The following is a 14,404-nucleotide window of genomic DNA, read 5'->3' on the forward strand; positions in this document are numbered from 1 at the left end:
CATCCCCCCTCCATCCCTTGGCCACTCAGATGCCCAGAAGCCAGCCACTCCTAGCACCCTAAGCTCCAACTGGACCAGCAAGAGAGGCCACCAGTAACCCCTACCCTCACTACTCACCCCGTTTCAAAGCACCAGGCTCACTCGCCCACAAGATCCTGTCTCCCTGTCCTGGATTGAGACCAGGATTTTCTACCATGTTTTCTCACTGTTTTAAAGAGGGGCGATCTGAAGCCCAGGGCTGGGAGAAGATGCCCAGGAAATCAGGGTGGACTTGGGGACGGTGGCCCCCACTCAGCTGTCCTGTTAGACTGATATTCTATCAGGAGACTTGCACATGGGAGACAGTGGGAGTGAGGTGGGGGCTTGGATGTGTAGTGCAGGGCCCTTTGTGATTTGCTGTGTGCAGTCGATGTGTGTAAGAGTCACATGGGTGTGTGTCACCGTGTGTGCGGGCGTGTCTCTTGTAGGTGTGTGTGTCCCTGTCAGTTTTGACACAGATTATATGAAATTAATTAGGGGCTTTACGTTAGCTACTTCTCTCCTGTACACCCCCCAGCTCCCGACTCCTTCCCTCTGGACAAGCCTTCGACAATCCCACCTCTACCCCAGGTGCAGAGGACTGGGTGAGGGCACGTGGTGCCAGCCGCCAGGTTTGAGCCCTCGGAGCAGGGGCGGCTGCCGGCGGAACTGAGGCAGGGCTGGGCCGGGAGACCGCCAGCCGAGGCGAGTCCGAAGCCAGAGAACGGGAGGGAGGGGCGGGAGCTGGCCCGGCCGAGCCGGCTGGGCGGGAAGCAGGCTCCATCCTAATCCCCAGGCCCCGGTCCGACTCCCAAACTGCTGGTCAGAGTGGAACGGGCGGCCGGAGCCACGCCGCCTCCAGCACACACCGCGCTCGGAGCGCACCGACAGAGACGGAGCCCGTGGGCCCTGACACGGAGCGGACCCCTCCGGGGCCCCCACGCTCCGCATCTGTCCCCAGGCGTCCCGGATCGACGCCCCTCCAAGCCCAGACCCCCAAATCTGCCTCTGCCCGCGACACGTCCCCTCTCGGCCCTCTCACCGCCTCCGGGGCTGAGCGCTCGGGGAGCGGGCACTCCGGCGTCCCCGGTTCCTGAGCAGCGTCCGGAACCTCCTCCTCGGCTCCCGCCGCCGCCGCCGCCGCCGCCGCTTCTGCTGCCGCCGCCGCCTCTTCCGCCCGCGGAGCCAGAGCCCGAGCCCAGCGCCGCCTCACCCCACCCGGCTGGCCTGTGATGTCAGAGCCGGGGAGGGGCGGGGGGCGGGGAGCGGTGGGAGAGGGGGAGGGGAGGCAGCAGGGGGCTGGGGTTCTGGAAGACTCCTGGGACGGGGGCAGAAGTGCGGGAGGGCTGGAGTAGCGACGCCGCCTCCTCCCCTAAACAGCGAACCCCAATTCTCAGATTTAGTTCCTCCCAAAGGGACACACTCCTCCCCTTACGACCCTTCGGTGACCACAGTGGCTGGGACCCTGGGAGGCAAAGAGTAAATTAGGGTTTAAGGGTTTGGAAGTCCTTTGGCCTCTGGATCCTCATAGGTGCTTGACTCAGTATTTGTAAAAACCTTTTCCCCTTATGGGTCAAGGGAGCCGTAGTAAATGACTGCTCAGACTTATCCACCTTGGAGGGGGGGGGAGGGAGGAGTAGGGGCAAGAAGCAAAATGGGGGCCTTTTTCGCCTGCCCTGGAGCCACAGATCTTCTCTCTCCAGGATGATGCCATCTGGCCCCTTGTGTTCCTCTCACCTTTCCCAAATATACCACCCTCCCGCCTTCCCCCCACCATGATGTAATTTTATTTCTGGGGAGAAAAAGAGCAGCAGTGAGCTCAGCATGCAAATTATAGACAACTTGCAGAGCCACACTCAGCTCTGTCTCCTAGCTCTGCCCCTCTGCCCAGGCCCAGCATGGCAGCTCTCACTTCCCTTCTACCCCAGGGACTTTCCTCCCCCAGATTCTCAGCCAGACTGAAAGAGGGAAGGAAGAAGATGATCTGTTTTCATCTCCAGCCTAAGAGGTCTCTCCTCAACTCTGGCAGAGCCTGGCCCGGGGACGAGGTCTGAACCCCATCAGTGTCTGTGCCACCTCCAGGAACGCCCCTGCTTCACTTCAGTTCCAGCCTGGCAGAGACCCCTCAGGAAGCCTCAGGTGGGCCCCTCCTTTCTTGAGTCTACACTGCCGCTAGAAGAGGCTCAGGCTGCTGCTGCTTTGGATTTCACAGCCCTTCTCTTTGCTTTCGCCATCCTCTTCCCCCCCCCGCAGTGTGCCATGTCACTGCCCCTTTGATAGCAACACACCCTCATAATTTGCCTTTGCATATATCTCATTTGTTCTGAGTTGTAGGGCCAAAACCCATTTTGTTGACCCATCTTTGAGACTCAGAGAAGCTGAATGACTTATCTACAGTCAGTGAAAGGTCCAGGTCTTTCAGGTACAGGGGATTTGGGCTTCATGCTGACTCTGCTCCTTTCTTAGGCAGGTTATGCCTCTGAGCCTTATTAAGGGCAAGATGGGGACACTGATGCCTATCTCACAGTGTTCGTCTGAGTTTTAGAAATTGTAAGTCTCCAGTGACTGGCACAGATGGCTGGTTAAAACATGGGAGCTATTATTTAGTCTGGGGCCTTCCACTGACCTACGCTAGACAGTAAGTTCCATAATATTTTTGTATTGGCCCAGTGCCCATACTATGTATTAAACATTTATTAAATGGGTGCAAGTTGGATGAATATGTGGTTTCTACTCTATATTCCTGCCACCAATTCCAGGAAGACTTCCTGGATTTGTCTGTGGAGGGTGAAAACTTCTCTCACCTCAGGTCTCATTCTTCCATACTCAGAGATCCTCTAAGTTATCCAGCAACACGTTTACACCCAATCCATGAAAGCTGTAACATCTGTTAGTTATGGGCTTGTTCAGTTGTTTGGTTCCTCCCCCCCTACTCCTGACTCCTTTACACTTACCCCAGCCTGGGCCTGTGCTGGAGAGAATGTGGGTCCTTCCTGCCAAGATCACCAGCAGGCTCAGGTCTGGGGGATGCCCTTTGAACAAAACTCAGCGTCTCCTCTGCATTCCCATGACCACCACTCTGATCCGTGTTCTCCCACCTCCACCAGATTATTATAACTGTCTGATAAGGGTTGGCCTCCCTGCCTCTGGTATCTCCATCAGCTTCCTTCCCTCTATCCATCCTGCTCATCACCGCCAGATTACACGTTGCCCTTCCTCCCCAGCTCACAGGACTAAATCCAAACACCTCTGCGACCTAGCCCCGGATGCCCACCCAACCTCGTGGCCACCACTTGAACCTCTCTTCTTGTCTCTTTGGTCTCCTCTGTGCCCTAACATGGCACACGCATTCTGGCAGTGCTTTTGATGTTTTCACCACTTGAAATGTCTCCTCCCCAATTCCTTTGCCCTAATCAAATCCCACTATTCATTTAAGGCCTAGAAAATGCTCACTTCCTTTATGAAGCCATCAAAGCCCACTCTCATCTCTCTCTTCTGAGGCCATTCTATTCATTTGTTCCTTCTTTTAACAAACATTTATTAGGGACTACTTTTGGTGTGCCAAGCCCTGTGGACACAGAGAAAAAGCCTGGGGTCCTGCCTTCAAGGGGCTCACAGTCTGGTGGGGAAGACAGACATGTAAATGAAGAGCTAGTACTAGAATAGAGGTGGACAGAGAGAGTGCAGTGGGAGCCCAGAGGAGGGAGCTGCAGGAGGGGCCACCTCTGGGAAGGCCGCACCGAGGAAGTGTTTTTTGGGCTCAGTCTTGCCGTTCAAATAAGAGCTGCAAGGGAGGGTGCTATCAAGCAGCACATAATCACTTAATTACATATTGCTTTGTATTTTTCTTCAGTTCTTTAGTGTGCTTGTCTTGACTTCCCAGTGAGGCTAATCAGCTCGAGAGCAGGGACAGGCCCAGCACTCTCTGTTCTCCCAAAGCCTGACAGTGGTGCTGGACAAACACCATGTGTTCAGAAAAGCCTTTTTGACTTGCAGCAGATAAATAATCCAAGCTTCTCTGGGATAACTGCCTGGAGGGAGGAGCCCCACCCCCCTGCTATCACAGTCCCCTAACGAGGTACCCACCCCTTCAATCCCCCATCCTCTGGCTGCCTCCCTCCTGCCATAGGGGTGAGACCTCATCAGCAGACACTTGCTCCTGTTGCCCCAGATCCTTTATTGAGGTCTCTCATTTGACCCAAGTACATTAACAAGGGATTGCTAAGATATAGCCCCAAACACAGTACCCTCCCGTCCCCCTGGCCAGGGATAGGACAGTCAGAAGGGTAGAGGACTTGAGAGAGTGGGGGAAGAGTGTGCTCAGGTGGAGGGAGCAGAAGAGAGATGGAGGCCCATAGATACGGCAAGAGGGAAGTCACAAGAAAGCATGTAGGGAGTGATGGAAGAAACAAATAATCGATACAGGGGCATGGTGGGACAGGAAACAGAAGTCAGATGACATAGCTGGGCTGGTGTGTAGGGAAAAGTAGCTCCTTGAATCTCAGCACCCAGCATATAGACCCCAATGGGCCCCATGTCAGAGAATGACCTAGTGTCCCTGGAGGAGCTCAGGGAAGGACAGGGAAGGAGGAGGGAGCAGGAGGAGAGCAGGTGGGGCTAGGAGATGGCTGCCACGGCAACTAGTCATCGTCATCATCGTCATCATCATCCTCTGTGTTGATCTCGCCCTCCAGCACATCCTCCAGCCAGTCCTCCAGCTCCTCAGCAGAAGGCAGGTCCTCTTCATCATCCATGTCCATCCATATGCTGTCCGCCTAGGACACGGCACAGACGAGGGATCAGAACTAAGCCCGATTCAGGTCTTTAGACCTATCCTCCCACTCACTGGACTCTGTACATCCTCTGTCCCTTCTCTTCATCTGTCAGTGGGCAGGAAAACTGTCCAGGTGGGGGTCTAGGTTGGAATAGTGACAGTGGGAGTAGAAAGAATTGCTGGATCAGCAAATAGACCTTCTCCCTTCAGTCTTTCTTACAAGCTCTTGCCATGCTGAGCTTCCTAAAACAGACCTCTCTATCATGCCCTTAATGCAAAACCACTGGTGGCTCTTCATGGCCTGGAGAATAAAGTCAGCAACTCTTTAGCATTCAAGACTTTCCAATACCTGCTTTTCTAGCACCATCCTCAGAGATCTCTAGACTCTCAAGCCATCAGAAACGACTTGCCTTTTCCCAAATCTGATATTCATTTTCCTACTTTTTGACCTTTTGCACTAACTTTTCCATCAGTTTGGAAATGACTCATATAATTTTCACTTGTAGAGCTCTTACACACGGTACCGTCTCCAGGGTGTTTTAATGTTTTTAATTGTTTAGATTTAATTAATTTTTTATATTTTAAAATTGAGGTATAGTTGATTTACAACACTCTCCACTTTAAACTCTACTCCTTTTAAACCCTCTCTGATTCTCAAGCAGAAGTCACTTTGATTTCTGTGCCTTCCTGGTGTTTTATTTGTATCTCTATTATAGAGTTTATCAGATTTGGCCCGGTAGTTAACGGAATACCTACCTCCTCAGTTAGACTGAGAATTATATGAAAGCAGGCTGTGACTTATTCAATTCAACTCAACAAATATTTTTGAAGCATCTATCTGTGTGTGAATGAGAAGATTTCTGCCCTCAAAAAGCTCAAAGTCTACTGGAAGAGACAGACATGATACATAAATAGCCATATAAAAGTCATGTTCTCAATGCCAAATGGGCTCTGGGAGTGCCAAGGAGGGAACAATTCCAAATGGGAGATCTGGAAAGACTTCATGGAGAAGAGAGGATTTGAACTGGGCTTTGAAGGACGAGCAGCCAGTTCCAACAGGTAGAGGCAGGGGTGTGTTCAGGGCAGGAATCTCTCCCTCTTTCCAGCCATTAGACGGGGCATGTCTAATTCCTCTGGGGAGGGCTCAATTCCTAGTTAGCAGAGCAGAGGAGGACTAGCTATGTTGGGAAGGAGAGCTGGGGGTCAAACGGGGATGAGGGAAGGAAACTCACATCAGTAACATTGACGACTCCTATTTGTGGGGCTGACAGGTCGATGTTAAACGTCTTCTCCCAGTATGGAACCAGCTGTGGAGAGACCACAAATATCAACTTAATGGAGGCTAGGAACACCTGAGTCCAGCAGGGTGAGTGTGAGTGTGCGGGTCAGCCAGGGGTAGAGGAAGGACACTGAACCCACGGTAGATTGGTGGATAGGTCCAGCTATAGTGCCTGAAGGGAATGGGTAGAACTAAGCAGTTAAAGAGTAGATATCCCAAAAGGAAAGTTATCAAGAGGGTCAGCTGGGGACATTGGTCCCTCCTTTCCGAGGAAAACTTGATAGGAAACCTTATTCTGATCCTGGATCTGCTACTGATTGGCCTTGTGACTTTGGGCAATCACTTCTCCCTGGACCTCAGTTTCTATATCTCTAAACTAAGGTAGTTATACTCTGTAATTGCCAATGGTCCTCACATTTCTGTTTGTTCATCTAGTTCCTCTTTCAACGAAGAGTGTTAGGTGTTGGGGATTCAGCTGGGAACAGAGCCGTGCCCTGAGACATGGAATCTCTGTGCTTTGATTCTGTGATTGTGGACACCCACATGCAGGGTTAATGTGCCCTTCTGCTCCCCCAAACTCTGGATTTCTCTAGAAGGAGCCAGCCCTGGGCACATGAGCTATCTGCTCAGCCTCTGCTCTGGGAATCCTGTTGTTCCCACACTTCCCATCATCCTGTGTCCCCTTTCTCAGGATGCGCTCAGTGCCCCTGGGCATGCGACAGGCTCCTTCACTAGGAGATGGGGATAGGAGCTCTGAAACAGGCTCCCCACTGGGATGTGCCCTGCCTCGGATAGCAGTGCCTGAGTGATATCTCTTACCAGGGGGAAGTCATCAGGGTCAATCCAGATGATGCTCAGGTCAGGGTTTTCAGTGTTATCTTGGGCCACAGACTTGAGAATCTCTAAGAACTCATAGCCATCTTGGAGGGAACACAGGTGATAAATGCACGGTGGGGCACAGAGGAAACAGGAGTCCAGCTCTCTTTTCCCGCCTCCCACAACTCCGCATGTCTAGCCCCAGGCTGCTTGTAAACTGTGCTCTAAAAAAACCCATCTTATGTGTTAAAAGCCTATGCTCTGGGGACTTCCCTAGTGGCGCAGTGGTTAAGACTCCACGCTCCCAATGCAGGGGGCCCGGGTTCGATCCCTGGTCGGGGAACTGGGTCCCACGTGCATGCCACAACTAAGAGTTCGCATACCACAGCTAAGGAGCCCATGTGCTGCAACTAAGGAGCCCGCCTGCCACAACTAGGACCCAGAACAAGCAAATAAATAAATAAAAAGGCCTATGCTCTGATAAATACCCCATCTCCCTCTCTCACCAGTGCCCCCGCCCCTGCCCCAAATCCAATCCAGTATTCCTCCCTCACCAGGATCAGCTTCCTCTGCAAAGGCCACAATATGGATTCCATCCAGATCGTCCTCCTGTGGGGGGCAGGGAGGGGAGACCTTAGCTATACTCACTGAAGTTAGAGAGCCCAGAACAGGCCCTAGATCTTCCTTGGACCTAACTTCTGTGGAAATCCAGCTTCTGGAGCAGGTGTATTCTTGTGGTGGCGACCCTCTTCCAAGTACACTGCCCCCTTCACTCCAGGGTCCCCACACCTCCGCTGGCAAACCCTTCAGCCCCAGAGCTTAGAGCTCCTCCCTTGTCATCGTCATCAAGTTATGTGTGTCCCCCAACTCCTGACACGTTCTTCACAACAGAAACCCTCCACCTTTGCTGGTGCACTGTCTTTCCTATAAGCAAGACATGAGGAGCAGCAGGGTTGGGTGTTTCTGGGACTTGAGTTTTCCCATGCTCCTGCAAGGGCCTGGGCCCCATCCAGGGCACTCACCCAGGTCTCATACATACTCTCAGGCTTCAGTTTCCTCAGGGTTGATCTAGAAGAGAAAGAAAGTCACTACTCAGTGGGCAAGAGGGACACCCGTGGCTTCAGAGGGTCCCCATAGCAGAGGCTGCCACAGGGTCATGCCTAGGGCATAGACAGCTTGCAGCCCTGAACAAAGCCATCTGGCAAAGTCTAAGCTCTGGGCACCAGGCCCAGATAATTGCATGGTTAAAGCAGGTAGGAGAGAGGAGCGTGGGCAAGGGGACTGGAAGAGAGACTTTCGGGAGAAAGAACTGGACATCTGGGTGTTCATTCATTCATTCTTTCATTCACTCATTCATTCAATAACACTGAGCGTTGGAGATGATCTAAGCGCTGTGCTAGGTGCTGTGTAGACAGAGTTGGACAAGGCAAACATATTCCTGCCCTGATGAAGCGGACCATAATCTAGCGGGAGAGAGTGAGAGAAGTAGTGTTTACACTGATGAATGGGTATTTCCAGTTGTAGAGTACTGTGAAGGAAGAGAATTATGTGTGAGCATAGGGCAGGGTTTCTCAACCTCAGCACTACTGACATTTGGGGCCAGATAATTCTTCATTGTGGGAGGGCTGTCCTGTGCACTGTAGGATATTTAGCAGCACCCCTGGCCTCTACCCACTAAATACCAGTAGCTCTCTCTCCAACCAAAAATGTCTCCAGCCATTGCCAAATATCCGCCGGAAGACAAAATCCTCCCCCTACGTCGCCACTCCCTCCACCCCTGTTGAGAACCACTGGTGTAGGTAATGTATGAGAAAGAAGACAGGCCAGATCTGGATTAGAATCCAGTTCTGACACTACTCGTGGACTCTTTTTAACTGAGGCTGTTAAAAGGATTAAATATAATAAGAGAGATAGCACCTCGGAGTTCCTGGCAGACCACAGGCACTCAACACTGGTCTCAGTCCACATCACAATGAACCGTACACATTGATGGAGCACATTCTATGTGTGCTCCAGGCTCTGGGCTAAGTGCTGGGGTGCAAAATATTGTGCAAAATGGTCAGTATATCAATAAGAACTGATACCAGAAGTGTGTTCATCTCTAGGAGAGACCAGCCTCCTGGTTGGCTGAGATTCCCCTAGCCCATCTCGCAGACATGTGTTCTAGCCTGGGGAGGCGCCTACCCTGCCCAGAGGGTTGCCCCTGCCCCCCACCTCCTGTGCTCCTCCACGAAGCTGACAATCTCCTCTTCGCTATTGGGCTTGTCCGGGATGGTCACAGGCTCTTCCATGAAGGCCTCGTAGAAATCGATCTCGTTCAGCTTCAGGGTCAGCTTCTTTGCCACCTTTTGGGGGAGGGGATGGGGGAGTGGGGCAGGGGACACGGGGTCATGGTGAGAAGAAGTATTATGGGGGAGCAGATGTCAGGCAGGGAGTGAGACAACCTGGGCCCTCGTCACTGCCTCTGTGACACTGGACACGTGTCTTAACTTCTCTGGGCTTTGGTTGAAGATGAGAGAGGGGTGGGTTAGATAATTTAAAAATCTGTGGGGTGGGGGAGGCCCGAGGTGGGGTGGGGTTGGGGACTACTGGTGTGTAGGGAGGGAGGAGGTCCCCCATCGATTCTGGGAGAGGGGGCTGGAGGGCAGCTGAGGGGAGTGAGGGAGACCCAATGCAGCAGCAGGGAGGAGAACCTTGCTGTCGAAGGTGGCGAAGAAGGGGATGTAGGGATGAAACTCCTCCGCTGCGTCCTCGTAGGCTTTGTAATCTGAGGGGGGAATGCAGAGTCAGTCTCTGGGGGAACCAGGGTCTGCCAGGGAACCATCCCCCCTCTGTCTCTCTCCAATTCTTCTTTGGCAGGTGGGGTTCATTCTGAGACTCACCCCCTCTAGTCCTCTGAGAGTGGTTACATACAGTGGTGGGCTGGGGGGAAGGGGAATGCCTTGGTGCCTGTCTGTGAAACCCGCAGAGTGCAGGGAGATCAGAGCAGTCGATGGACCCACCATGGCAAGAGGAGTGAAGAGGTAGGGATGCTGAGCCAGTGGGTGAAGTGGGGAGGTAGGAGGACAGGGGAAGTGGGGGACCAGCGGAGGGGACAGTGGAGTCTGAGGGTTACCCACGCTCTGAGTCTTTGCTCTTGAAGTAGCCAATGAGTTTGTTCTCATCTTCGATATTCTCAAATGCCTGCAGCTCTCGTTCACCCTCAATAAATTCCACGGGGTCCTCTAGGACCTGGAAGAGCAAGGACATTGAAGGAAGAGAGTGAGTTTCTGAACTCAGTGGTAAAGGCAAGGAGAGGGATCAGGGAAAAGAGGGCTGGGAAACGGGGAGGAAAGGGCTCTCTGTTGCCTGTGTGTGTGTGTGTGTGTGTGTGTGTGTGTGTGTGTGTGTGCGTGTGCGTGTGTGTGTGTGTGTGTGTGTGAGGCTGCAGTTGGTCGGAAGGGCGTGAGGTCTTAAAGCAAGGCCACTAGGTCCAGCGGAGTCCTCACATCAAGCAGAAACTCCACCAGGGTGTCAGCAGAGAACTCGCCATCATACTCAATGACTTCATCTTCCTTGAATACGTAAATGCTGTCCTCTTCAGTTAGTCCTAGGGAGTGAGCCAGAGGTGTGCCATGATTGCAACCTTCCCACAGGTCCAAGGGTCCAAATCCAGGGTTGCAGCCCATTTCATAATCCCACTAGACCCCACATCCTTCACCTCCCCTGGCCCTGGCCCTGCTCACCTCCACTGCCTCTCAGCCCCTACATCCCCGGTGTCTGTGCCCCTGGATTTAGCCTAGGCGGCTAGTCTGGCCCCAGGGGCTCTCCAGGGGGAAGCTGGGGTCAGATGGGGATGCTAGGGGAGGACACAGGGAGATATAGGTCCTAGCAAGATGTCTTCCCCCTTTCTCTGCCTGCCATAACCAGAGACAGATCTTCCTGTTACCTCCTCTGAGGACTCTAGTTGCTGATTCCCAGTCCAGCCCTTTAACCTTCAGCTATTACTGACCAGATGACTTCATTACTGGCCACCCCTCCCCCATCCACATCCGGAGTCCAGTCTCAGGCCTGTGCTGCCCCCTGGTGGCTGATGCTGTAACACCCAGCCCCCGGCTCTGGGTGGGGAGGGGTTGGAAGAGGAGTTTGCAGAGGTCTCTCCAGCCCCACTTGTGTTCCCTGATTCCCCCTTTCCTCCAGAACCTAGCCCCGTTTTTTAGGTAGGTATAAAGAAGGCCACCTTCACCTCTTTCTGGGATTTGAGCATGGGTCTCTATAAGGAATAAAGGAGAGGCTGGAACCCCCAACCATAACCCTCCAAATTTCAGTATTTTCTCACCGGTCACCTTCCCCTCCCTGCTCCTCCCACCCCTCCCTTACCTAGTTTCTTGGCTACAACCGTGTCCTTCTCAGAGTCCACCATCCCGAAGCCAACACCCTTGTCTTCTAGGACTTGGGCTGCTAACTGAAGGGAGAGTTAGGGTTAAAATCAGCCTCTGGAATTCTTAGTAACCACTATTCCCGATCTCATGCTTTCGAGCTGGGTCATTTGGGATGCAGGGAATATGAGTTAACCTTGACACTCTGCTAGGATGCAGGATATCTCCACTTTCCCTGCCACGCCCCCTCCACCCTTTTGGTCTGTGGTCCAATTTTAATTCCTGAACACCTATTGCTCATTTACAATGTGCTTATTATGTTGAACTTTAAGGCACTGTGCATGTACTTCCAGGTTCCTTAGGGATGCTGAGGGGTCTAGCTTCAGGATGACTGAGGCTCTTTCCTCCTTCGGAGCTGAGCCCTGTACTCCATACTGATCAAAGACCACGCTCAGTATGGGGGTGATGTTACACATCCCTGGGGTTCTTCTGAGTGAGTCCCAATGGGGAGAATTTTGGAGGGCAAGAGGGTGGGGGGCGTGGGCCTCTGTTCATGTTGCTGAGGAGCAGGGAGAGCCGGAGAGCTGAGAGTAGAGGTCACCGTGGCCACCACTGGTCACCCTCAGAGGCAGAGAGACTGACAAAGAGATTAGAGATGAAATAGGCCCGGTCTTCCTCAATGGGGTGGGACTTTCCCTTTCACTCTCTACTTCAAGCTGTCCTTAGGCTGTGGAGAGTCACACCCTAGGTCCCTGTCCTCATGGGTCTCCCAGCAGGGCTCTCAACCCTGATGCACTCTGCCTTGGGCATGGTTTGCAGCTTTACCCCACCTAACACAAGCTCGGGGCGCTCGGATTCTCAGGAGGTTGGGACAGGTGGATGGCCAGAGATGCTGAGCACTCAGGATAAAAATACTCAGCTCATTAATCAGGCGGCGGGTTCCAGCACCCGGCAGGGGCACACAGAAATGAGAGCCTACAGTCCTGGTGTCTTGCCCTGAAATACTCCAAGCTCTGGGCAAGCTGGGGCCTCTCTGTCCTGCCATACTAGAGGAGGGGCTGCAGCAGCTTGGACAAGGAGACTCCAACACATCCCGGCTCCTGGAGGGCTGTGTGACCACATTTTCCAGTCATCTCCAAACATGGGCTTTTTTCTTGTAACAATAGTCTCTCTCTCTCTTTTGCGCCCGAGGTCAGCTTGGGGGTGAGGAGAATCTTCCCACAAAGACAAGTTGGGGAAGGCATGGTGAAGCCTCCTCCAAACACAAGAATTTTCCAATTGGGGTGCCCAGCTTGATCCAATAGGGGCAGATGGCAGGGGGAGGGGACTGAGAGGCCAGTGGGAGGCACGGTGGGCTCTATTAAACCTTTAGCCATTAAATCGATGACATGCAAGTAAAATGTCAATAACATTTAAATTTATACTCAGTTTGGATCTCCTTGGGGTGCAGTCCCTAAAGTGTATGGAGAGAGGGTACGTTTTGGTTAGGAAAGTAGATTTGGGGGTGTACTGCAGTTCTTCACCTTCCCATGAAGAACCTCTCTTTTCCTTTTTTGCCCCCCTTCCAAGGTCACCCCAGTCCTAGCCAAACCTAGTACTACCACCCTCCTCTAGCATGGAGGAGAGATTCCCCCTGCAGCACCCCCTCCCTCCTAAAATTGCCTGACTACGGTGGTACTTTGGGGGTTCCTGAATCTCTGTTTCTCTTCTGGCTAAGGTCATATGCCACTTGGGTCCTGTTGGTCCTGTTGGTCGAGACAGGGTCCTGCTGCCCTGCCCCTCACGCCCAGATCCCACTCTTAAAGATCTACATGGAGCTGTAGGATAGGGGGGTGCAGAGACGGACTGGGCTGTTCTGCAGGCCTGCAGACCCCGCCACTCACCTCCAGGATCAGCTCCTCCATCTCAAACTGTCTTTGTGAGGCCTTGTCGTCCTCGGGGTGTTCGTGGTAGAGCAGTGCCAGCACCTCGTACTTCTTGAACACATTCTTGTAGTTCTTTGCGTTGACATTGACCACACGGTCCACACCATCATACTCGGGGAAGTCCAGCCCGTCCTCCCCCTGCACCCCTGACTTGGGTGTCCCTAGCACCAGCAGTAACAGCAGTGCCAGCCGCAGGCCGGGCACAGCTCTGGCCCCCATCCTGTCTGCAGCACTCATGGAGGTAGTGGGATCTGGGTCGGCTCTCCTGGTCCAGAAGAGGTTAGCTGGGGTAGGGAGGGGCCCCTGGGTCCCAAATCCTGAGTTAGGGGCTCACGGTGGGGGTGGGGTGGGGAACGGCCCAGAGCAGTGGACAGAGGACACTGCTAGGTCCTGGAGAAACTGCCGACAGAGCCAAGAGAAAAAGGGTCAGGAGGAGGAATAGGAGCAGGGGGCGGGGAGGGAACCGGAGCTGCCCTTGAGGTTGACACCCCTTGGCCCCCACCTGGTCCTGTCTAAATATGTCTCCAGGATTGGCAGGAGAGATGGATAACCTTCTGAGGCCAGGATGGCCCCGTGAGGGCCGGGATCCTCCTACCTCCAACACCTCTCACCCAGGCTCCCAGAGCCTCCCCCTCCCCCTCCCCCCCAATGTCCAGGGCTCCTCGGCCCCTGTCCCCACACCGGCCTAGGAGCTCATCGCCATATTAAGAAAGGAAAAAGCTGGAGCTAAAAATAAGACCAGATGAGTCGGAGGTAAATGAAGCTGGGTCTGGGGGAGGGGAGGCTTGGGGGTAATTAGGGAGAGTTGAGGGAGGGCAAGGGTACTCAGACAGAGGGAAATGGGGCTGCAGAGGAGGAGGTATTCTGGGTCAGAGGTTAAATTTGTAGTCCATTTGTAAAAAGGGGGGCAAATGTGGTATTGCCTCTAAGTCCTAAAACCTGGGACTCTCCTCTAGGTCAAGTCTGTTTCTTTGATCCTGTGGAGGAAGTCGGGGGGAGTACAAATGCAATCCAGGCTGCAGGAAAGAGACCCCCTGCACTTCCCTTTAAAGAACCAAGACCAAGGATGAGGTCATTCTCTGAATAAAAGATGGAGCCGAGTCCAGGACTGGCGCCCTGGCTCAGCTCCAGCCAGTTTCCTTTGCTTCACTCAACACTCCTAACTGGAGTATGCAGAGGAAGGACGGGGCGTGGGGCGTGAAGTGCTGGCCCACATCCATCCTTGGAGATGCGG

At 53.3% G+C, this 14,404-nt stretch overlaps 1 protein-coding gene across 1 annotated transcript; it reads right to left on the reverse strand.

Annotated features, from left to right (window-relative positions):
* Positions 1-4,175: 4,175 nt before the first annotated feature.
* LOC309654251 (calsequestrin-1) lies at positions 4,176-13,616 on the reverse strand. The gene is made up of 11 exons (XM_082478830.1): positions 13,129-13,616; positions 11,247-11,331; positions 10,376-10,476; positions 10,007-10,118; positions 9,581-9,654; positions 9,102-9,232; positions 7,910-7,955; positions 7,442-7,496; positions 6,891-6,991; positions 6,025-6,099; positions 4,176-4,793 (listed from the first exon to the last, which is right to left on the reverse strand). The coding sequence occupies exons 1-11, from the start codon at positions 13,405-13,407 to the stop codon at positions 4,659-4,661; spliced, it is 1,194 nt and encodes a 397-aa protein (XP_082334956.1). The 5' UTR covers positions 13,408-13,616; the 3' UTR covers positions 4,176-4,658.
* Positions 13,617-14,404: the final 788 nt, after the last annotated feature.

The sequence above is a fragment of the Balaenoptera physalus genome (genome assembly GCF_965194825.1).
Source record: "Balaenoptera physalus genome assembly, contig: HAP1_SCAFFOLD_2400, whole genome shotgun sequence".
NCBI classification, from domain to species: Eukaryota; Metazoa; Chordata; class Mammalia; order Artiodactyla; family Balaenopteridae; genus Balaenoptera; species Balaenoptera physalus.